The sequence below is a fragment of the Hylobates moloch genome, unplaced genomic scaffold (genome assembly GCF_009828535.3).
Source record: "Hylobates moloch isolate HMO894 unplaced genomic scaffold, HMol_V3 SCAFFOLD_10, whole genome shotgun sequence".
Lineage (NCBI taxonomy): Eukaryota > Metazoa > Chordata > Mammalia > Primates > Hylobatidae > Hylobates > Hylobates moloch.
In genome coordinates, this window is record NW_026652285.1 from 30127120 (window position 1) to 30151588 (window position 24469).

The window sequence follows — 24469 nt, forward strand, 5'->3', positions numbered from 1 at the left end:
ACTAGGACTATCACAATTCTGGCCTTCATTTCATTTGACAGGAAGGCACGGGTTTATACCCTAACCAGAACAACAACGAACAGGATTTCTGCCTCCACTCCTCTAATCCAGGGGTTGGCAAACTTTTTCTGTAAAGGGCCAGATGGCAAATATTTAGGCTTTGCAGGCCACACAGTCTCCGTCTCAACTATACAACTCTTGCTATTATAGTACTAAAGCAGCCACAAACAATATTCAAGTGAATGAGTATGACTGTGTTCCAATAAAACTTTACTTACAAAAACTTGCCTTAGACTGCATTTGGCCTACAGGGCATAGTCTGTTGATTGTGCTAATCCAACCAACTGATATCAACTTTCCTAAATTCCATCACAGATCATGTGATTTCTGATTTAAAAGTCACTTTCCTTGGCCGGGCACGGTGGCTCACGCCTGTAATCCCAGCACTTCGGGAGGCCAAGGCGGGTGGATCACGAGGTCAGGAGATGGAGACCATCCTGGCTAACACGGTGAAACCCCATCTCTACTAAAAATACAAAAAAAAAAAAATTAGCCGGGAGTGGTGGTGGGCGCCTGTAGTCCCAGCTACTAGGGAGGCTGAGGCAGGAGAATGGCATGAACCCGGGATGCAGAGCTTGCAGTGAGCTGAGACGGCACCACTGCACTCCAGCCTGGGTGACAGTGCGAGACTCCATCTCAAAAAAAAAAAAAAAACCAAAAAAAAAATTTAAAAAAAATTTTAAAAAATTTAAAAAAAAAAAAGAGTCACTTTCCTCACCAAAAAAAAAAAAAAAAAAAAATAGAACTCAACATTCTTTGGCCTGATACTCAAAGGCTTCCTCCATGAGTATAATCTTCATTATCCTTGGTCATTTCCTTTTTCCCATACTAGATTCCAAATTGTATTCCATGATTATGGCTCCTTATACTGCTCTAATTCCAAACCTTTGCTCAATTTGTATAGAGAATGTCCTTCCTTCTTTCCCTCTAAACACCTACATCTCCCTTGCTTCCCACACTACCACCTAGAACTAAATTCCATCTATCCTCTAAGAAGTCTCCTTCCCTTACCCAGAAATTCTTCAACAGAACTTCTATGGCACTTAATCTGTATCTTTTGTGACAATGATTCCTTTGTCTCTTTTACCACAGTGAATTGTATCTTAGATCCACTGAGCCTGTGGGCAGAATTTATTTACAAGTCATCTCTAGATTTCCCACAGCACTTTACAATCAAGAGATAAAAAAACAGGTATTATTGTTTCTAAGAAAATATTCCTACAACTAAATTCCTTTACATAACACAGCACTGTTAATAAGCCCAAGACACACTTATTCTGTATTAAAATGTTACCTAAAAACTGATGACACTGGCTCAACAAATTAAGCCTTCAAAAATTAGTCTCCATCTTATTACCCAGAGGGCAGCAAGGCAAAGTGGGAAAAGGAAAAAAGGACAAGATTGACATCCTGATTCTGCCATTGTTGTTAAATTTCTGCTTCCTTCCTTATCTTGTGAAATAGATGTTACCACTGCCTACCTGGGAAAACTAGGAATAACTATTACAGTAAATTATTATGCATTATGGCTTTTATAAATAGAAATTTAAGAACAGCTAAGTTAACTGCAAGATCCCTATTCTGTCAAAAAAAAAAAAACTGTTGAGCATCTTGTGTTCAGCATTATGAATATAAAGAATAAAGACATGAGTGGTCTCATAACATAGACAAGTTCAGTCTACTGTAGATCCTTTCACAGAGAAGTAATACAACATACGGAGTGCTAACCTTCCAGCTATTTCTAAAAAGATGGAAGTCCAAGGTTATTTCTAAATTATTTTAAGCATAAAGCTAAATATTTAAGAATGAGTTATAACTAAGTTTCTACCAAATTAAAACATCGATGCTTACAACAGCTTACAGAGCTCCTAATCTCATCTCCTACCACTCATTCTATACCTGGATCACCATGCATGCTCCTGCCACCCTGGGCTTCCTGATGAAAATCCAACAAACCGGGCTCAGTCCCATCTTAGGGCCTTTGCAAGTGTTCTCTATACCTTGAATGCTCTTCCTCAAGATCTTCACAGGTCTTGCTCACACACTTCATACAGATCTCGTTCAAACTGTCACCTCCTCAGAGAGGCTTTCCCTGACCACCCTATTTAGTATAGACATCTCTCTCCCATAACCATCACTTTCAATCTCCTTAGGCTCTTTCCTTTTTATATCTCTTTATAGCACTTGTTAACTAGCCTTCGGTCATTATTTACTTGTTATCTGTCTTCCCTATTAGGATAAAACTCCCTGAAAACTGTAATTTCTTATTGGCTGCTGTACTCCTTGTAACTAAAATCATGCCTGGAACACACTGAGTACTTGATACATACTAATTTTTAAATTGATGAATAACATTTGTGAGTGACGAGGAATATTCATTATTGCAACTTACATAATTTCTTAAACCAACTGCTTACAATTAAATCTAGCATGTTGAGCTACTCCTAGAACAGGGGTTCTTAATTTGGGGCTTTAGGGAATCATTAATATCCATGTTTCTGGAAGGAAAATCTACAGCTTTTCTTTAAACAGTCCCTAATCTCAAAAACATCCTAGACCAGTGATTTATGACTTTGGCTACACCATGGAATCTCCTGGTGAATTTTAAACATACAGATGCTTGGATCCCATCCCAGAGGGTGTATTTTTTCTCATCTGTGGTACAACCACAGGATGTCTAAAAAATTACCCAGGTGATTCTAGTGTATAGCAAAAGTTGAGAACCATGCAATTTGAACACAACAAATGTTAACTGGGTGAGAGTCCTCAAAGGTACTTACAGTGAGAAGAAAACAAAAATGGAAAACTACTAATTTTGAGGGACTTGGCATTGCTGGCAAACAGATCAATATACAAGTTCCTGAGTAATTCTATATCATAAAAACATTTTAAACAAAAGCTAGTAGCTCTACCTCCACTTAAATACTAACCTGACATTGAGATTTTAAAGCTTACTCTCAGAACACAAATAACATCTTTCACTTAAAATAACGTATTTCAAACATTCACTTCTTAATAACTTATAAAAACCTAAAACTATCAAGAAAACAACAGAATACTTTTTGAAGACGAATCAAGAGCTATATTACAACTATGAAGCTCTTTGTAGTTTTATTGCTAAAAATGCCTTTGAAGCAACACATTTCCACCAATTAATGTCCTTATTTAGCCTCAACTGTTACACAGGATGACAGGCCCTGAATTTAGGTGAAACTAATACTGACAACAGACACAAAGGAGAGAGGAGAGGGGGGGAATTTCAGAGATTTATTTAGATCATGCCAAAAGGGTTTGAAAAGAGCAGGTGTCAGACTGACACAGGTGGTAAATTATTTTCTTTTTGAAGTCAAACAAGCAAACATTGAGTAATAAGCCAATTCACTGATACCAACCTAGGGTTTCATAAGTTACTGGTTTTTATACCTTCATCCAAGTAGCCCTTTTAAAAAAGTGACTAGCAAGATAGCAAAACAACAAAATGCTAAGTATTTGTAAAATAAATAAATCCAGATGCTTAAATCCATAGTGATAAATAATTTTAAATTATTCCTGGATACTTAGAATCACTATGGAACTCATTCCATCTATCCCTTTCTTTCTTTATTCTTGGCTGTATGGAGATATCTGCTGACACAGAAGCACCAGGTCATGAGCACATCTGACATAAAACATTACAAACTTAAAGCAGTATTTTTTAAAATCTAAAGGGCTTAGGGAAGAAAGCCATACTCCTAGCTATGAAGCTCTGTGGCTTGACTTCCTAGTCATATTGCAAGGATATTTTTTTTAAGTATTATTCAGTTCCCTTGTTGAGTAAGTTAATTTACTAAGAAAGTGCAAACAAAGACATACATGCAGGTACACAGCTCATCAACGCATTTTAGTTCGGGGAGCTATCAGGCTTAGGAGACATGAATAATCATAAAACTATTAGAGTTGGAAGAGCCCTCTTTAAATTTCCCTTCTAGAAAGATGGGCACAAGGAAATCTTTAGCTTTCTATGTCGTTTTACTCGGTACAATAGTACACTCTTATTAGTAACTTTATCTTTTATCAAAAGCCTGTGGAAATAAATGTTCTGGGATTAACTAGTAAATATATAAATAAAGCCACAGCAACATATTCCCAAAATGTGGGCTAGAAATGAAAACAGAACAGCACGGGATACAAAACCCCACTGGCTGTTTACAAAACGTTTCGTGTACGTGACTTTTATGTAATAGGAACAGAACACTAGGAAATGAAGACTACATGGAAGGGTTGGCTACTTGGAGATGACGGAGTTAAAGACTTCATGAACCATCAAAAGACCAGGTCATTTATACACTAGATTACCAAACCAGAAAAAGTCTGAGTCTCCTCACTTCATTACATTTGGAGAAATGAGAATCACCAAAAAAACAAAGTATCAATACAAAGAAGAGAGAGAAACTAAGACAATCTGACCCTGAAGGAATTGCAATGTGGAGGGAAAACCCAGCCCTAGGAGTTAATTGTCTAAGTCAGGTAAGAAAAGAGCAAAAAAGTTGAACAGCACAAGAGACTATTTCATGAACACCAGATGCCTCGATATGTAAGGGCTTTATAGAGAAAACACTCCCCTCATGCTTCAGTGCCTAGTTCTTCACTCAACTACACCCCCCTCTAAAACAGATGCAGCATTTTGAAATCGACCTCACTCCCTTAACCACACTTAACTTTTGGAGTAGAGGTTAATGAACACACCAGGATAAAACGATGTCTAGTTTGGCAGGAGTGGGAGTACAAAAGGAAGGGGAAAAAGACAAGAAAGAACAAAGCACTGGTTCGCACACCTCTCTCTACCCCAGCTAAGCTGTGGAAAGCTGACTGGCAAATCCACATGCTTAAATTATACGTTACTGGCAATGAGGGAGGTGGGGAAATGCTAACATTCTGATCTGTCCCTTGACAAATGAGGGAGGATATTCCCCCCTCAGGGTTGCACTTTAAGAATTTCTACTTGCAATGCTCACTGCAGCCTCGACCTCCCAGTCTCAAGTGATCCTCCCATCTCAGCTTCCTGAGTAGCTGGGACTACAGGTGTGAACCACAACATCTAGCTCATCTCTTGTGGTTTACTGTACAGATGGATGTCACCACGTTGCCCAGGCTGGTCTCGAACTCCTTGAGCTCAAGTGATCCCCCTGCCTCGGCCTCCCAAAGCACTGGGATTACAGGCCTAAGCCACTGTGCCCGGGCTCTCACCAAAATTTATAAAAAGACAGAGAATGAAGGGAAGGGTAGAATTTCCTCTTTAAAGGTGGTCTGACTCACCAAACCATCTTCACTGCAAAGCCTTAAACCGTGCTAGGATACAGGAAAAGGATATTGTATGCTTTTCTTAGAGCTGGGACAAAGAAGAGGGTGTGGTGGGGGGAAGGAGTAAACAATCAGAGCAGAAGTAACCCATATTGTACATGGTTTATATGTACATCTCCAGGTTTAATCTTTCCCTTTTATTATTTTATGATTATTTTAATGGAGATGGGGTCTTGCTATGTTGACCACACTGGCCTCAAAGTCCTGGCCTCCTAAAGTACTGGGATTACAGGTTTAAGCCACCACCACAGGCAGCCTAATCTCTCAATTTTAGTTTCCTTACCATAAAACAGACACAATGCTTACTATACAATTAAAATGTTACAAAATAGTAAGTGAAATAACTATACAAAAAGACATTCCTGGCATTCAGAAAAGTTGATGGTAGCATCCTTTCCCCCTCAAAGATAGGTACAGGAAGCCCTAATTCAATAGTTCTCAGCCAGGGATTTCTTTTTTTGAGATGGAGTCTTGCTCTATTGCCCAGGCTGTAGTGTTGTGATCTCGGCTCACAGCAACCTCCACCTCCCGGTTCAAGCCATTCTCCTGCCTCAACTTCCCAAGTAGCTGGGACTTCAGGCGTGTGCGACCATGCCCGGCTAATTTTTGTATTTTTAGTAGAGACAGGATTTCGCCATGTTGGCCAGGCTGGTCTTGAACTCCTGGCCTCAAATGATTCGCCCACCTCAGCCTCCCAAAGTGCTGAGATTACAGGTGTGAACCGCTGCTCCCAGCATTGGGGATTATTTTGACCTTACCCCAACCCCCAAAAGGGCACATATAATAAAGTCTGGAAACATTCTGTTGTCTCAACTAGGGTGAGGGAAGGTCCTACTGGCATTTAGGGGATAGAGGCCAGAGACGCCATCAGACATCCTTACAGCGCACAGAATAGCTTCCCATGGCAAATAATTATTAGGCCCAAAAGGTTAATGGTGCCTCTGTTAAGAAAACCTGCCTAAAAAACATTCATTTTTGGAAAAACCACATAAACACAGAAGAGGAGAATAACACACTCTAGTTCCAGTCTATTAAAAAAAAAAAAAAACTATTTAAAAGATATTACAGGCTAAGTGCAGTGGCTCACACCTATAATATCAACACTTTGGGAGGCTGATGCAGGAGGATTACTTAAGCCCAGGAGTCTTAGACTGTAGTAAGCTATGATCACACCACTGCACCCCAACCTGGGTGATAGAGTGAAACTCCATCTCTAAAAAGAAAAGACAGTCTAAGAACAATCCTTTCTTTTGATAGCTATTACTCAAATGACAAAAGTTGGGGGAAAAATCTTGTAAATATCAGAAAAAAGCTTCTCCTCCTAAGTAGTTTAAAAATATGCAGATAGCCGAGCACAGTGGCTCACACTTGTAATGCCAACACTTTTGGGAACCCAAGGTGGGTGGATCACCTGAGGTCAAAAGTTTGAGACCAGCCTGACCAATGTGGTGAAACCTCGTCTCTACTAAGAATACAAAATTAGCCAGGCATGGTAGTTCATGCCTGTAATCCCAGCCACTTGGAAGGCTGAGGCAGGAGAAACCCTTGAACCCAGGAGGCAGAGGTTGCAGTGAGCCGAGATGGCACCACTGTACTCCAGCCTGGGTGACAGACCGAGATGCTGTTTCAAAAAAACATTAACAAAGAATACTCCAGATCATCCAGAAAGTCAGTATCTGATAGTGTTTATATGGAGAACTCCCGCACTGGAATGTAAACTCCTAATTCTAGATCCATCTCTTCTCAGGTCTTCCTATCACCTCACCCCACAGCAGTCAATCCTTCCCTCTAACCACTCCTTCCTCCTAAGATTTCAGCATTTAATGCCTGTACCATGTATCTAATACTTAGTACACAATGCCTAATTCTTGTTTTTTAATTTTTATTTAAAATACTAAAACGAAACAGAGACGGGGTCTCGCTATGATGCCTATTCTGGTCTAGAACTCCTGGGCTCAAGGGATCCTCCCAAGGAGCTCGGCCCACAATATCTAATTCTAATGCTTCCTCTTTTACTTGAAAGTGGAGGGGAAGGCTAGGAGTGGTGGCTCACACCTGAAATCCCAGCTACTCAGAAGGCTGAGGCAGGAGAATCGCTTGAACCAGGGAGGTGGAGGCTGCACCGAGCCGAGATCACACCACTGTACGCCAGCCTGGGTGACAGAGTGAGACTCTATCTTAATAAAAAAAAAAAAAAAAAAATTCAGTCACATAAATTACTCATTGAAGACAGGAACCAAGTTTTCAATTCTTAAGTGTTTTCATCATTCCTGATCTAACCACTAGAGAAGTGTTTCCTTGCCCTTTGGTGGCAAGGTTGATTTTGGTGATAAATGATCCTGAAAGGCTAGTCTCCAAATAATTAGAACCTTGAAAATGTTTATATTTTTCTCTGCTCAGAAAATTCTGGAACTCCTTTTCTAGGACTGCCACAAGGACACTTCTGACTATCCTCAATGATGACACATTTTAGTTTCCATTCAGATTACCAACTATGGTAATTCCCTGATCACTGTTTAAGTACTATTTATTAAAGGAACAAACATTAAGCTATTGCTTTTGGAAGGCCGGCCTGCTAGGAAACACACAAGAGCAATTCTGTACCTTATCCTTCCATAAATTAGTCAGCCAATCTTACCATTCAAGGATGAAATTAAAGGCATTTATCTCATCTAGTAATACCATCAGTAAACCATGGAAGCTTAAATAATCTGATATTGCTTTGGACATTATAGAAATGACAACCTCAGCACCTAATAAAATGTAAAACCAAATATATACATATCATGTCAATGTCTTGAATGTACAATTACCTTGAAAATTTCAAAGTCACCTCACATTTCTCAACTCTTGGACCTGAGACCTGCTTACTATCAAGTTATCATTGAGAACAAATTAAGAATTCTCAATTGGGAGGTCACCCGTTGCACTAAGCAAACTGCCTGCAAATACAAAATTAGCCTTTCTACTTACACTATCAAGTCAAATTACTTCTGGTAATGCTCGAGTGTATTTGCATGAGATCAATTTCATATACAGCTGGGCAGAAGCAAAATGAGTCTTAAGCAAGCTTCATTCTGTTTTCATCTTACAAAGAGAAGAATGGCCCGTCCTCCCAGCCTTTTGAAAAAGGATCTTGAAAAATTCACTATGCACAGGGTGTGCCCAAAGAATACTTGCTGGAAAAATCTGCTGGGAGAGTGCCAATTTAAAAAGAAAAACATTTTCACCCAGTTGGAAATCTAGAGAAGGAATAGTTGTAGCAATTCAGCTGAAAACTCTCAAGATCAGAAGAAAATTTTAGAAAAACCCCAGATCTTTTTGTTATTGGAGTAAAATTCCATGAAAGGCAACTAAATGAATCAATGAAGTATGCTTCATTGCTTCAATCAACTATGCTAATTTTATGCACCTAAACAGCAATAACTGAAATTCTGCCTTTGATATTTGACAGTGCAAAAGGCATTAAGTACCTTATTTGTTCTACATAAATGAACTTTATAATCTGCAATAGTTTTTAAATCAACTGTTTCTGGGAAATAATGAAAGCATTTTATTTTGCTTTTTAAAAAAGCAAGAATAACAAAACTTCTTTATTGTTTTGCTTTTAGGGAGGGAGGGGTTGGGGGAATTGGGATAAATTTTTGTTTTCCACTAGAGACTTTTTTTTTTTTTGAGACAGTCTCGCTCAGTCGCCCAGCTGGAGTGCAGTGGCATGACTGATCTCAGCTCACTGCAACATCCGCCTCCCAGGTTGAAGCGATTCTTGCACCTCAGCCTTCCAAGTAGCTGGGATTACGGGCATGTGTCACCACCGCCGGCTAATTTTTGTATTTTTTGTTTTGTTTGTTTTTGAGACTGAGTCTCCCTCTATCGCCCAGGCTGGAGTGCAGTGGCACAACCTCAGCTCACTGCAACCTCCACCACCCGGGTTCAAGCGATTCTCCTGCCTCAGCGTCCCGAGTAGCTGGGATTACAGGCGCCCGCCACCACACCCGCCTCATTTTTGTATTTTTAGTAGAGACAAGGTTTCACCATGTTGGCCAGGCTGGTCTCAAAACTCCTAACCTCAAGTGATCTGCCTGCCTTGGCCTCACAAAGTGCTGGGATTACAGGCATGAGCCACCACACCCGGCCAACAGACTTATTTCTGAAGCATAACACTCCAGCAATAGCTTGATTAAGCTAAAAAGATACCCATCTGTTACAGGCCTTTGTCTTCAGTCTCTCACTACAACACCCACCCGTTTCCAGGTCCACTCAGAACCTTACGGTCAGATTTTTTTTTCACTGCAATAAGTGAACACAACAAAAAATTACAGTTACTACAGGGACACACTGGTCCCAGGTTGCCTCATGAGAAAAGCAGGTGAGTGGGCCTGCTGGAGCTCTGCACTACCTCTATGGACCCTATGGAAACTGCATGCAATGCAGGCTACATGGAGGGTCACCGGGCTGCTCACTATACCTCAGCAAAGCAAAAGCCCTGCCTATGCCTATGACGATAGCCTTTCCCATCACAGCCTGGTCCCACCACAAAACAAGCAATATTTTTCCAAAAAGTACAGTCCTAATTTTAAAAGTGAGGAACTCGAGCCTAGGAAGACAAAATGTAACAATTCTCAATAGTTGTCCAGAATTCTTTCTATTCTATTACTCCCCTTTCAGTACTAATACCACAAATGCTAAGAAAAATAACGTCTAGTTCATCCTTCAAGTTTTCTGGTACTTGCCAAATCAATAAAAATAACATGTGGAATGTTAATCACAAACCACCTACTCAGACACTGAAATGACACAAATCCAGACTAAGCAGATGAAAACCAATCAGGATAGTCCTCAACTATTCTTTCAATATCCTTTCAAGTTCTATGGTAACTAGATTTACCAGCAAGAGTTTTCTTGAGGAAAATACTAAACACAAAGCACATGCTTACAATTCACCTGTAAGCACAAGGTAAGAATAATGGAGAAAGAACATAAAATACCTTCATATCTCAAAAGAGCTCTTTTTCCAGCAACTGGGGAAATAGTTGTTTGGGGCTTTTCCACATAAGATATAAATCATCCCTTTTGAATGTCAAAAATGTTTAATTTAGCCATTTGATGGGGAAAAACCTTTGATAGTTCACTTCTCTAGAGTGTTTATTACAGTAAAGGAAAACTATATAAACTTCTCACCATCCCTCCTGGTCAATGCTGGTGTCCACCCACGTACTGGGTGGTCAGAGAGCTGTCTAAAGGAGTTACAGCAAACAGCAAAGCTATGGGCCTTCGGGTTGCTCCATTTCTCAAAATAGAATCTTTTTTCTGCCCTCTCCCTATCAGTTCCAGGAGTTATATCTTCTATTCAGAAGATAGAACGTGTATGACCACAAGCAAATTATTTAACATATCTGTAGTCTTGGGTCTCAACTGTAAAATGGGGTATCATCATCATATGGAAGATTTAAAGACACCAAACCTCAACCACCTAACATACAGAAAGGTGTGAGCAATAAATACTAACTCCTTTCTTTTCTTCCTTTTTTAAAAAAATAACTTCAACCACTTCCTAGATGTTAGTCTGCCCTAGCAAAATGTCCCTCCTCTACCCATCCAACTTCTTTTAAGACAAGATCTCACTCTGCTGCTCACGCTGGAGTGCAGTGGTGCAATCTCAACTCACTGCAACCTCCACCTCCCAGGCTCAAAGCAATCCTCCTACCTCAGCCTCCCATGTAAGCTGGGACTATAGGCGCATGCCACCATGCCTGGCTATTTTTTTTGTAGAGAAGGGGTTTCGCCATGTTACCCGGGCTGCTCTAGAACTCCTGGGCTCAAGGGATCTGCTCGCCTTGGCCTCCCCAAGTGCTGGAATTACAGGAGAGAGGCACCACGCCCATATAACCCATCCAACTTCTACTCCACAAAAGAAAATGAGTAATAGGGTATTGTAGGCTTAAGGATGTATCTGGTTAAGATACATATGGCCATTATACCTTTCCTCAAAAAATATGTATTACCAAATTAATTTATAATAGTCTTCTGAAAATAAACATAAACGCCATATTTTACATGATGGTTGGTAGACCTCTTTTCATCAACCAAATCTAATGAACAATTTGATTCTGTTTCCACCAAAAAAGCTAGTGCTTATGCCCAGGAGATAGGTAAAGAGCCTAGATTATTATCTTGATCTCTTATTAGCTGTTTGACATTAAGTTACTTAAACTTTCCATTCTGCAGTTTGAGTCTGTAAAATTAAAATTATCTATCTCATTGTACTGTTGGAGGATTACATAAATTAATTTGTAAAAAGCTCTTTATAACTAAAGAGCTAAAAACAATTCAACAAATGCAGGCTATTATTTCTCTACCAGGATGTCTCAACTCTGTTGTCTGATTAGGCAAAGTTGGTTAAAAACGCTGTTCCCGGCAGGGCGCAGTGGCTCACATCTATAATCCCAGCACTTTGGGAGGCCGAGGCAGGCGGATCACGAGGTCAGGAGCTCGAGACCATCCTGGCCAACATGATGAAACTCCATCTCTACTAAAAAAAAAAAAATACAAAAAATACAAAAAATTAGCCGGGTGTGGTGGCAGACGCCTGTAGTCCTGTAGTCCCAGCTACTTGGGAGGCTGAGGCAGGAGAATGGCGTGAACCCGGAAGTTGGAGCTTGCAGTGAGCCCAGATCGTGCCACTGCACTCCAGCCTGGGCAACAGAGCAAAACTCTGTCTCAAAAAAAAAAAAAAAAAAAAAAAAAAACCTTGTTTCCTAGCTCACCCAAATCAGTTTGGTCAAAATCCTCCTGGGTTCTCAGGTTTCAGACTAATTCAGTCCCAAAGGCCCTAAACTCTGCCACCCTGTTTCTTCCCAGGATACATCTCTCGTAAGTACCAGAGAAACAAACAGGAAACAGCAATTAAAGGGAGAGCAAGGAAATGGCACTACATATACAAGGGTGTTCAATTCCCTGGCACATGTCCTCTATTCTATTAGGCCTAAGTAGAACAACTTATAAGAACATGATTTTAAATGAACTATGACACCTCTCTGTGGTTGCCATTCCCCAATCTCCCCATTTCCCCCACCCCCAAAACAATTTTCTCTACAATTCCTCTTACCTGAGTTCTGAATATAATCTACATGATTACTACAATGCTACTAAATAGGCTGCTAGAGCAAACAACAACATTCACAATTTAATAGCAAATTTTCAGTATATTGTTTGCAGAGCAGACCCTACAGAAACTTTCATCAGGCTTAAAATAATTTCAAAGCAATTTTGTCTACCATGGTGCAAGAAACCTTTCTTCACACTTATAGAAATATAAAATCAAACAGGATACAGTTGCCACAAAGCCTTAACTAACGAGAATCAAAACTGGTAAGATTTATTCTTATGTTTACTATATACTAAACCCCCTTGGTTTCAAATCTATATAAACTCAATGTTTTCTTTACATTGGATATGTAAGCATAATTTTCCCAGATGCACAATAGAAAATTGGAAAAAGATAATTCACTGCTAAACATGAAAGGATATGACCTTAGGCATGAATTTCTACCCAGCTTGCAAAATAATCTAGTCCATTTTGGTCCATGTTTAGGGAGGTGGGGAAATGAATTGAAGTACCATCCATTTATAACAGAATGTGGACCCATGCTTTCCCTTTTCTAGTTAAAACTATTCGTTTTATCACACTGACAGAGCCTAAGCGGGGGCTCTGCAAAGGACACTCCAGTTATACCCAACAAAGGAAAATATTTAAATAAAAATTAATGAATGCCTACCTCATCTGCTCCTTCTCCATCTTGACATATCCATCCAATGTAGTTACCCCTGCCAAACAAAAATCTGGGAATCACCCATGGCACCTCTTCCCTTTTGCTCACCACATGCAATCAGTCACAAGCCCTCATCACCCCTACTTCCAATAATCAATTCTCTTAAATCTTTCCTGCCAAAGGCTGAGTCCACCATTCAGCTAACTGGTTAGCCTAAATTCACCTCTATTCCCCTTCTCCACACAAGCAGGGTCTGAAAAATACAAATCATGTAAGCCATGTCAATGGCTTCACAATAAAAATTTTAACTTTATATAATCAACAAGGCCATCTGTATGATCTGGCAACTAGCTACCTCTCTGGTCTCATTTCTCACTACTTGTAAAATACACTACACTTTGCTCTGTTCTTTGAGAGTCAAGCACCTTCCATTTCCAGGACCTTAGCATGTCTTGTTTCCTCAATCAGCAGCAAAGCCCCTTCTCATTCACCAATTCCCTCTTATCCTTCAGGTCTCAGCTTACATGTCACTTCCTTCAGAAGACTCACCATCACATCCCCACCACATGCTGACTAGATATATCCAATATGCACCCTCAGATCACTCTGAACTTTGTTCCTGTAGCAACCACAACAATCATAAATATATCATCTATGTAATTACCTGCTTAAATATTAATCTCTCTCTAATCTATATTCCCCATGAGGGAAGACAAGGATTGTATCTTTCTTACCACTGTATCCCTAGCATCCCAGCATGTAGCAGGCATTCAATGTAGAGTTAATGAATGAATTAATCAAATCCAAACTTCTCCAATGAAGGTTTTTGGGTTTCTGTACGTATCAACTCCTCCCCCGTTTATAGAAGATTATTTGGAAGCTTATTTCCTCACTGTTTTTTATTTTTTGAGAGACAGGGTCTCACTTTGTCGCCCATGCTGGAGTTTAGTGGCACAATCATAGCTTACCCAAGCCTTGAACTCCTAGGCTCAACCCATCTTCCTGTCTCAACTTCCTGAGAGCTGGGATTACAGGCTGAAGCCACTGCACCCAGCCATTTCCTCATTTTTAACACTTGCTGGAACTTGTAAGGAATACAGAAACCTTCATTTTTAAGACTCTAGTAAAGAACCTGGACTCTCATGAGCTATTAAGATTATTTTGCAAACTGAGTACTGAAATGCTTCTGGTAACCATCTACTGCTATAGTCAGCCAGGCTTGAAACTTCAATCACCTATGATGATCCCTCTCGTCATTGCCCCCACACATCACAGTTATTAAGTCCCATTCAATTTACCTCTACATCATTTCTGGAATTATCTCTTTTTCTTCTCATATTACATTTATCATCTGTACCTATAATACTATGTCTTCAACATATCCCATTCCCATGGGGCCACCAAAGCCCTATACCTTTCAACTTGTCTTCTCTGTGTGCCCTGTGCCTTCTGCCTATACTGACCTCTCAGTAGGTCACAACCAAAAGAAAACTATCAAAATCTTTGCCAACCTTCAAGGCTCATTTCTAACATTACTAAGTGCCAGGCACTGTTCTAAACATTCATCTTTGTCTTACTAAGTTCTTCACTCCCTTCACTCTTTAAACTTCTTGAGGATACAAACTTATTCATCTGTTATCTCTTGTGTCTTACACATTTACCCACTCAATAAGTACGTATTATATGACTACTTTAACATTACCATAAAACAGTACGTTCACTTCACAGAACAAAAACAATCACAAGGTGGCAGAAAACACTATAGCAACTATATCTACAGTAAATGGGTAACCCCCAAATTCCTGATGCCTAAGTTCCTTTCTTCAGAATCCCACAACAAGCACTAAGAATGATTTTCACTAACTACATATCTTCTCAGGAAAAAAATGAGAAGGGAATAGAAGAAAAAAACACAAGTTCCTATTTCTGCCACTTGACGTCATGTGCAGATTAGGAGAAAAGCCAAGGGGCATTAAATGAAAGGTGTTCAACAAATAAAGTTTACTCAGCTCTGAAGTAAATTCTGTAAGAATACAATCAAATTATTCCCACATTTCTATCCCATACATCAAGAAATAAGATAATCACTTTAATGGACTATGAAAAGTAAATCAACCAAAGAAATGAATGAAGGCATTAGAAGAACCAAAGCTTTAAGTCACAAGTCAAGAAACCCGTTTTGTTTCAACTTATACCAGTGCTTTGCTAGGTCCTTTGCCTCAGCTTCCCCCAGTGCAAAAAAATGGTGATGAGAATAGCTCCATTCATGTCAAAGATAAACAGTCACATTTCAAAGTAGTTTGAGACCTAAAGGTCACGTAGGGTCAGCTCCCTCACTTTAATTAGAAAAATGGTTACACGATTAGTCCTATAGCTAGTTTTTAGCAGAGAAAGGTTTAGCTGAGAAGACTTGGGTATCCTGGCTGATGTTCCTCCCAACCCACCACTCTATGAAATGATAAAGAGTAGAAAAATGATAACCGGGCGTTTGGTGCATGCCTCAGCTACTCCGGAGGCTGAGGCTGGAAGATCACTTGACCCTGGCAAGCAGAGACTGCAATGAGCTGACATCACTCCACTGCACTCCAGCCTGAGTGACAGAACGAGACTCTCTCTCAAATATATACATACATACAAACATACATAAAAAGTAAAAAAATTACAAACCAATTTGATTGCCACTTTGGCAACATCATCTGTGTGTTCTTAATAAATTCAAGCAAGAGTTACAATTTTTTTTATTTTTATTTTTACTTATTTATTTATTTGAAATGGAGTCTCACTCTGTCGCCCAGGCTGGAGTGCGGTGGTGCGATCTCGGCTCACTGCAAGCTCCGCCTCCCGGGTTCTGGCCATTCTCCTGCCTCAGCCTCCCGAGTAGCTGGGACTACAGGGGACCACCACCACGCCCAGCTAATTTTTTGTATTTTTGGTAGAGACGGCGTTTCACCCTGTTAGCCAGAATAGTCTCGATCTCCTGAACTCGTGATCCGCCCACCTCAGCCTCCCAAAGTGCTGGGATTACAGATATTTTTATTTTTTTTTGAGAGACAGTTTCACTCTGCGCCCAGGATGGAGTGCAGCACTGAGATTTCGACTCACTGCAACTCCTGCCTCCTGGGTTCAAGTGATTCTCGTGCTTCAACCTACCAAGTACCTGGGATTAAAGGCATGCACCACCACGCCTGGCTAATTTTTGAATTTTTGGTAGAGATGGGGTTTCATCATGTTGGCCAGGCTGGTCTCCAACTCCTGACCTCAAGTGATCCACCTGCCTTGGCCTCCCAAAGTGCTGGGATTACAGACATGAGCCACCAAGCCCGACCAAGAGCAACAATATAGAACATTCCAGAGTATTTAAAAAGCAAAACCTATAAGCACACTAGTAATTCATTTTACCATGAGGTCTTTATAAACTCCAGGATAAAATTCCCCAGAAGGGGCTAGGCACGGTGGCTCTTGCCTGCAATCCCAGCACTTTGGTAGGCCAAAGTGGGTGGATTACCTGAGGTAGGGAGTTCTGAGACCAGCCCAGGCAACATGGTGAAACCCCGTCTCTACTAAAAACACAAAAATTAGCCAGGCATGGTGGTGGGCACCTGTAATCCCAGCTTACTCAGGAGGCTGAGGCAGAAGATTTGCTTGAGCCCGGGAGGTGGACGTTGCAGTGAGCCGAGATCATGCCACTGTACTCTAGCCTGGGCGACAAGAGTGAGACTCTGTCTAAAAAAACAAAACAAAACAAAAGGCTGGGCACAGTGACTTACACCTGTAATCACAGCACTCTGGGAGGCCAAGGCGGGTGGATCACCTGAGGTCAGGAGTTCGAGACCAGCATGAGCAACATGGCGAAACCCCGCCTCTACTAAAAGTACAAAAATTAGCCGGGCGTGGTGACAGGCACCTGTAATTCCAGCTACTCAAAAGGCTGAAGCAGCAGAATCGCTTGAACCCGGGAGGCAGAGGTTGCAGTGAGCCAAGATCGCACCACTGCACTCCAGCCTGGGCAAAAAGAGCAAGACTCCATCTCAAAAAAAAAAAAAAAAAAAAAAACTCCCGAGGGTGAGAAAACTCACTGCAATCAAGACCATCCAAAATTCAAATAAGCGCTTTAGTGTCACTGGACTGCATCTATAGTTTATTTTTACCCAACCCTGATCTGAAACAGACTTCAGGAAGACTATTAGACAAAACACAGGTTAGCATAAATTCAACCAGAAATAAAAACATGAAAATAGGGAAACAAAATGAAGCTATTAAAAAGGTACAAGCTTAGCTCTAAACTTCCAGATGTCAATAGGAAAACAGAAACCTAGTGAACAATTACAGCACCCAGGTAATAAAAACAGACTAAAAGCTTAGACAAACATACAATTATTCTTGGCTGCACATCTTTCTCGCTGAGGTCCTTATAAAGAAGGCATTGCAGAATACAGAGAATATCCTCAACAATATTTCAGTAATCACAATGAAATGTTTTACGAGGTTATTTTTATACTGAACTTCAAGATAAGCCTAGAGTTAACAGTTGGGAGAAAAAAAAGAAAAAAAAAAAAACTTCGGGGAGAGAAAAAAAAGAAAGGAAAAAAAAAAAAAAAACTTAGGAGAGAGAGACCTACATAATGTGGTCCAGGTACCCAGAACACCGCTGATTTAAGAGCACAATTAAGAGAATTTCTGGAAAAAAAATATTATTTTAACAACAAGTACTTACTATATAGAAGTTTATAAGCACAGGACCCAGAAAACGAAAACCAAATTTGGCAAAATGTGGAATGGGTCAAGAAATTAAACAAAATTGCAGGGAAAAAAAAAACAACTCTAAGAGGGAGAAACAAAGAATATAAAAGAAGAGCAAGCACAACTCAGCAAGTACATTACATACATATGATAATTAAATGCTTTTATTTCTACATCTACAATTAAAAATTAAACATTAAGATATTTATGGAAGCACGCAGCTTCCTTCTTAATCTCATAATCAAGGAGATAAAGTTTAAATTCCTGTACTTTCCACAGTGATGACATATCACTGTCTAGTGACATCATATCAAACCCAACGTACTGCAGAATTTTCAAAGCAGTTATATGTCCACTGTACCAAGAAAGGAAGATATGTGAAATATTTCATGAAAAATTTCCAAAAAGAGTATAAAACAAAAAGGGTAAGAGTTTTAAACCAGACATAAAATCAGTCAACCATAAAAATTAATTTAAAAAACTCTAAAGTTTCATTTAGCAATATAGTTTACTGTCAAGCATAATACAATGATAAACATACAATTTGCTGAACATTCAACAACACAGAAAAATTAATCATTCTATAGCTAGCTGTACCAACGACACAGAATGGATCACTGTTTCTCCTCTGAGAGGTGGGAAAGAAAAAAACAACTGAATTCTTAGTGAAGAAAGAGATTGTAATTTCCTCAGAACTATCCACTTGTAATTTAAGCAACATCATTTAACAACAGCTCATTCCAACAGTCTCCTCTACTAAATATTTTCATCAGGGCTGCCTAGACGAAACCCAGCCCACCACTCTTATCTTGGGCAAAAGAGTAAAATACAGACCAGCTACTGGAAGGGCGGGGGGGGGGGGGGGGGGGGGGGAGCCAAAATTCACCAGCTGGGTCAAGTTCCTGAAGAATTAACTAACTACATTCTAGGATTCATTTCTCAGCATCAAAGAACAACTTTTTCTTCTTTTTAAATTAAAGCAATGCCTCCATTCTCATTGTCTGGTCAACTGCTGAAAACCTTTAAAACACTCAGAAGATCAACAAACACTTGGCTAAATAAATACCAGCCTTAAGAGTCAACCCAGTGATCTTGCTCAACAAGAACTTCAAAGTATTTATGCTTTACTGGTGGTTTTAGTTTAAAGACAATTTTTTTTTTTTTTTTTGAGACAGAGTTTTGCTCTTGTTGCCCAGGCTGGAGTGCAATGGTGTGATCTCGGCTCACCGCAACCTCTGCCTCTCAGGTTCAAGCGATTCTCCTGCCTCAGCCTCCAGAGTAGCTGGGAGTAGAGGCATGTGCCACCACGCCCAGCTAATTTTGTATTTTTAGTAGAGACAGGGTTTCTCCATGTTGGTCAAACTGGTCTCGAACTCCCAACCTCAAGTGATCCGTCTGCCTCAGCCTCCCAAAGTGCTGGGTGGGATTACAGGAGTGAGCCACCGTGCCTGGCCCTAAATACAATTACAATGTGCAAAAAGAGCATTTACTTCAGAGTACTTTCAGTACCCAAATATAATCTAACACATGAAAATTCAATTTTTTAAAGTATCATTCAGTTGATTTAATTGCAAGAGGATTCAACTGATCCCAAAATGTTTCCTAAAAGCCATCCTTTGGCTGTTCTTGTACGCTTCACATCCTTCCAAACCATAAACCATTATGTGAGAAGAATGCTCAGAACTAAGTAGTGAATGAATGGCCTTAAGATTTTTCCAAGTCATCGAATTACCCTATAGAATAAGAAAAATTCTCAGGTATTTTTATTTCATTGGTTTGTAACACTTACCTACAACAGTACCAAAACTCAGAAATGTTTTCAATGCAATGTATCCTGAAAACAATAAGCTTATAGAGTCTAGGTGCTCTTCTGTTACTCAAAATAAGTATATGCAATTTAAAATCCTTTAACTACAGTGTTTATTATACCTCTAAGCACAAAATATTTAACATTACCCAAGATATTTTTAAAGCAGTGATTTAAACAGCAAAGTTAGTGGGGATAATGCCATGAATATTAGCAAGCTGAATTAAGCTACTAATCCATTTAAAGAAAGATGGGTTACGGAAGAAGCAAGCCTCTGAAACATTTGCTTTAAATCTAAATACAGATGTGAACTTGAGCACAGTGAACTAACAAATGAAAATGGAGCTAGGTCTACAAGGAAGAAATTCAGCAAAAATTATCCATTTCTTCCTTCAAAATATAAAAAAAAAAAAGTTTCATTTCAGATACAATATCCATGCAGATAATATAAACAAAATTGGGAAACCAGAAAATTTACTTTTAAAAATCACAGCTGTCTCAACAACCAAACACTCCAGTGAAAATCTTAATCACCTTTTAATACAGTCAAGGAAACACCAATTCTTCCCACATATTCATCCTTTTCAGCCTTCTCTAGTAAGCCAGCCTCTAGCAAAGAGGAAATGAAAGAAGATCTACTAGTCAATTATCCTGCCCCCCTTTTCCAACTCCTCATGCTATCTCTCAAGTCTGATATTCCTATGGAGATAGATGCACTTATTTAACATTTATCTTTAAGTATGTTATAATATAGTACTGCTTTATTTAAATACATAGATGCTGAATTGGGAGTGACAGGAGTGAAACGTCTGTCTCCACCATGCCAATCTGGAGTGCCACCCATAAAAAGCTTATGTAAAATTTTCTCAAACCAACAGATTTAGAAAAACCAGTAAGACGAGGTGGGCAGATCACAAAGTCAGGAGTTCGAGGCCAGCCTGGTCGACATGGTGAAACTCTGTCTCTACTTATAAGAAAAGAGAAAAAAATTAGCCTGACGTGGTGGCAGGTGCCTGTAATCTCAGCTACTCAGGGAGGCTGAGGCCCGAGAATCGCCTGAACCTGGGAGCCAGAGGCTTCACTGAGCTGAGATCGCACTACTGCACTCCAGCCTGGGTGACAGAGCGGAACTGTCTCAAAAAAAAGAAAAAACAAACAAACAAACAACAAAAAAAAAGTAAGAATTTATTCCAAATGTATCAATACATTTAACTCAGCTTAACAAATCTGATTAAAATGGGCTTTTTTTTTTAAATAGGAAGAGAGGTTGTGAAAGTGGACTGTGCTTGGAGGCAATGTATTAAATATTCTGAAGCATTTTCTAATTGTCAGTCCTTAAAATGTAAGAAAATCTCAAGTGTTAAAATTGAAGACTGGGTATGCTCTCTGCTGAAAGTTCAATCAAAAGCAACTGTAATTTCCTACAAAGGTAACTAGGTCAACTCAGCATTTGTCCCTGCTTACTGGAAACAACAAAATCTAAACAATCAGGCCATTAACTTATCATGTCTTATATATAGTTTCAAAAGAAATCTAAATTCACTCTTAAAGAGGCACTAGTACAATTTTACACATAAGATGTCTCCTAGTTATTTTTCTTAATAAGACTTCAAAAGGAAATTACCACCATTTAGACTACAACAACACAACACTACAGCAAAAATATCTTCCCTTTCTTCACTAGCATGTATATGCACTCACCTACCCAACATCAGGGAAAAAACAAATGGAACCTAGACACCTATGTACAAAGAATCACATTCTCTCCATAATGGGGATTCATTCATCCTTCCTTGTACCAACATTTCTCAAGAATGCTATCATGCATGAGGTCTACTCACAGGGGTACATGGCGCTGCTCAGGATCAGCTCTGGTCAGTTCTTCCTCTTCAATATCAGACTCCCCCCCTGAACTACTGTCAGTGACATCTGAATCAAATGCTTGTTCACTGCACCTCAAGTTGGCTATGCCACTAGCTGTAAATCTCTCCAATTCTTCTGAAATTGAATTGCTTTTCAGAAAGTTGCTAAGTCCCTCTGAAGTGGTGGTCTCATTGGCAGCTTTTCTCAAGGCAGCTTCAGCCTTTCGAGTCAGCATCAACTGGCTCCGTGGTCTCAAGGATTCCAAGTTTGGCAGTTTGCTCAAAGTCTTCTCCAAAAATCCACCCAGCTGATGTTGTATATGCCTCTCAACCTGCTTGGCTTGCACAACCTGTAAGCGCTTTTGTAATCTGCGGGCACGGCTCTCAATGTCAGCCTGTCGCCGCAGTAAAGCTGTTATCCTTGTGTCAGAATCTAAAGCACTGAAAAGAATGGAAGACAGGGGAGACTTTTTACCCTCTAATTTGACACCCCCCAAGTTAGAGCTGGAGTCTGTACCAGGTGATAACCTACTGCTTCCTTGAAGTGCCGGCTGTTCCATGGAATTGACAGAAGATTTGTTTGCAGTGCTATTATTGCTATACAAAGTTGTGTGTTCTACATCAAGGCTTCTATGTGGAAGAGTGCAATTGGTCATACCCCCCTTCAAGTCCCCAGATTCAGATCCTCCCATTTCACCCCCATGAAGAGCAGATGAAGTGAGGGCCCGTTTTCCCCCATTGAGGGAAGTGGAATTGTCATGATCAGAATGTGTTGAACTTTTAGTCAATTTCTTAGCCAACCCATTTACAGGTGCTTGTGGCAGAGCTGTCTGACCACTCGTATTCATGGTTCTAAGATTTTCTAAGGAAAACTCCAAAACTGGCTGTCTCCCCAACAGCTCAGCTCGGAGTTCATAGGACTGAGATAAGAGAGGATGAGATTTAAGGACTGTCTGCTTGCTGAAGACCCCTTGCAACTTCAAAGACTCCTTTGAGGGAACAGATGTTACATCAGAGCAGAGATAAGATGCCACCAGTGGTTGCAGCTTTCCCAAGTCTTCCTTGGTAGGATTATTTCGGAAATCTAGGCTGGGATCCTCTGCAGCAATGGCTTTTCTTTTGGTTCCGTTGGCAGCAATAAGGATGTTGGCGTTGCCGTTATTTTCGGCACTGCCAGGAGACAAGGTAGAGGATGGGGGAGCCAGTTTGAACCGGATATGGTGTGCTTCAGCTGCTGCGTCAGTGAGAGCGGGCGCCATCGCAGCCATTCAGCACAGAGAGACAGGAAGTCCAGCCTCTCCCGATGCCGAGGCCGAGGCCAGCTCCACGGCCCCTTACTGCCTCCCCAGAGAACAGACTAGAAGAGAAAGAAGAAAAGAATGTTAGAAATACAAGCACATTTAAAAACATGTATATTTTTAACAAAAGCACTACTTGAGGTTGTTGTCTAAACTGCCTCCAGAAAGAAAACACTCTGGAGCTAACTGTACCACAGTTATTCTAGAGACCCAAATATCTTTCATCTGGGAGAAAGCGGGAGGCAAAATCCCTGCACAAGAGAAGGAAGAATTGCACCCTTCTTGTCATTTTTTACCACAGATTGAAAGTTGCCAAAACACAAGTTCGATTCAGACAAAATCACAGATTGTTAAAATTAAATCATCTGCATTAAAAAAAATCTCTTTAAGCTTGTTGAAATAAATGGATTTAAAGCAAAACACATCAAACTAAACAATAATTAAACAGAAAAAAATTAGTAAGGAATTCCCATGTTCACTAAAAAAAGTATGCCAAATATCACAGGTCTGTGCATTTTTCTGGCCAGGGAATCCAGTTTTCATCAGCTTCTCACTTCTCTAGAAGTACAGATTATACTACAAAGCTAACTGTACCACATCTGTAATACCAACTTGTTTCATCAGTTTTCTTTTCTTTCAGATCAAAGTGCTCATCAATATCTTCTCTACTGGCTTCTTCCTCTCAGCCTAGGAATTTACTCAAGTATATTCTGCCCTCAGTACAGCCTCTCTCTCATATTTAATTGCCCAACATCTCTCTTTCCCTTTACCCCAAAACTAAGAATAGTATAAATAAGTGTCTCTGCACTCTTCACTCTTCCATAATCTGGATTTCACCCCCTACTGCTCTGGCAAAGGTCACCAGTAATCTTATTATCAAATCCAATGGTCAAGCCTCAGTCCCCATTCTATCTGACTTCTCTGAAGCACTGGACAATACCGACCTCCTTCTAATTCTTTCCTAATGTCCTTCTACTATCCTCCTCTTCTCTTCCTCCTGGACCCTTAAATGCTGGTGCTGCACAAGGTCCCTTCTGCCCTCTTCTCTCTCAACAACCACTAGCATGGTGAGGCTTCCTAACCCTAAGAAAAACTTCTGAGCTGCACTAATCAAGATTCCCATACCTCTATGTTCCTCAAGCCCCTTGAAGCTCAGAATTCATTTTCTCCTTCCAGCACACTATTCTGCATCCTGTTTCATTACCTTAAGCAACGGCACTGCTTTTATTTAGTAACCAAGCTAAAAACCTCAGTCATTTGCCTCTGTTTGATCCCCCTTGATCTATGTGGTCTGGGAGCCAAAGGAAACATACGTAAAGAACTAAGCCAGCTGTTCTTTAAAGTGCAGTCTCTGGACTTCTGGGGATCTCACAGGCTATTTTGGAGGTTCGTGAAATGCAAGGTATTTTCATAGCAATACTAGAATATTATCTGCCTTTTACACTGTGTTGACATTTACAATCAGAGTACAAAGGTGAACAAAACTGCTGGTACATTATTAGCACAAATCAAGGCAGAGGCACCAAACTATACTAATAGTCATTATACTCTCCACTCAGTTTTTCTTTTTTTAAGGGAGTTCCATTTAAG

The 24469-nt window shown here is 40.1% G+C and overlaps 1 protein-coding gene across 14 annotated transcripts in view; it reads right to left on the reverse strand.

Moving 5' to 3' along the window:
• Positions 1 to 24469, reverse strand: part of KANSL1 (KAT8 regulatory NSL complex subunit 1) — a 195401-nt gene that overhangs the window by 116557 nt on the left and 54375 nt on the right. For all 14 annotated transcript variants that reach the window (XM_058445676.1, XM_032163972.2, XM_058445679.1 and 11 more), the window contains one exon: positions 21561 to 22938. In XM_058445676.1, coding sequence (XP_058301659.1) covers positions 21561 to 22849 — 1289 coding nt within the window. In that variant the 5' untranslated portion in view covers positions 22850 to 22938. The remainder of the gene's footprint in view (positions 1 to 21560; positions 22939 to 24469) is intronic.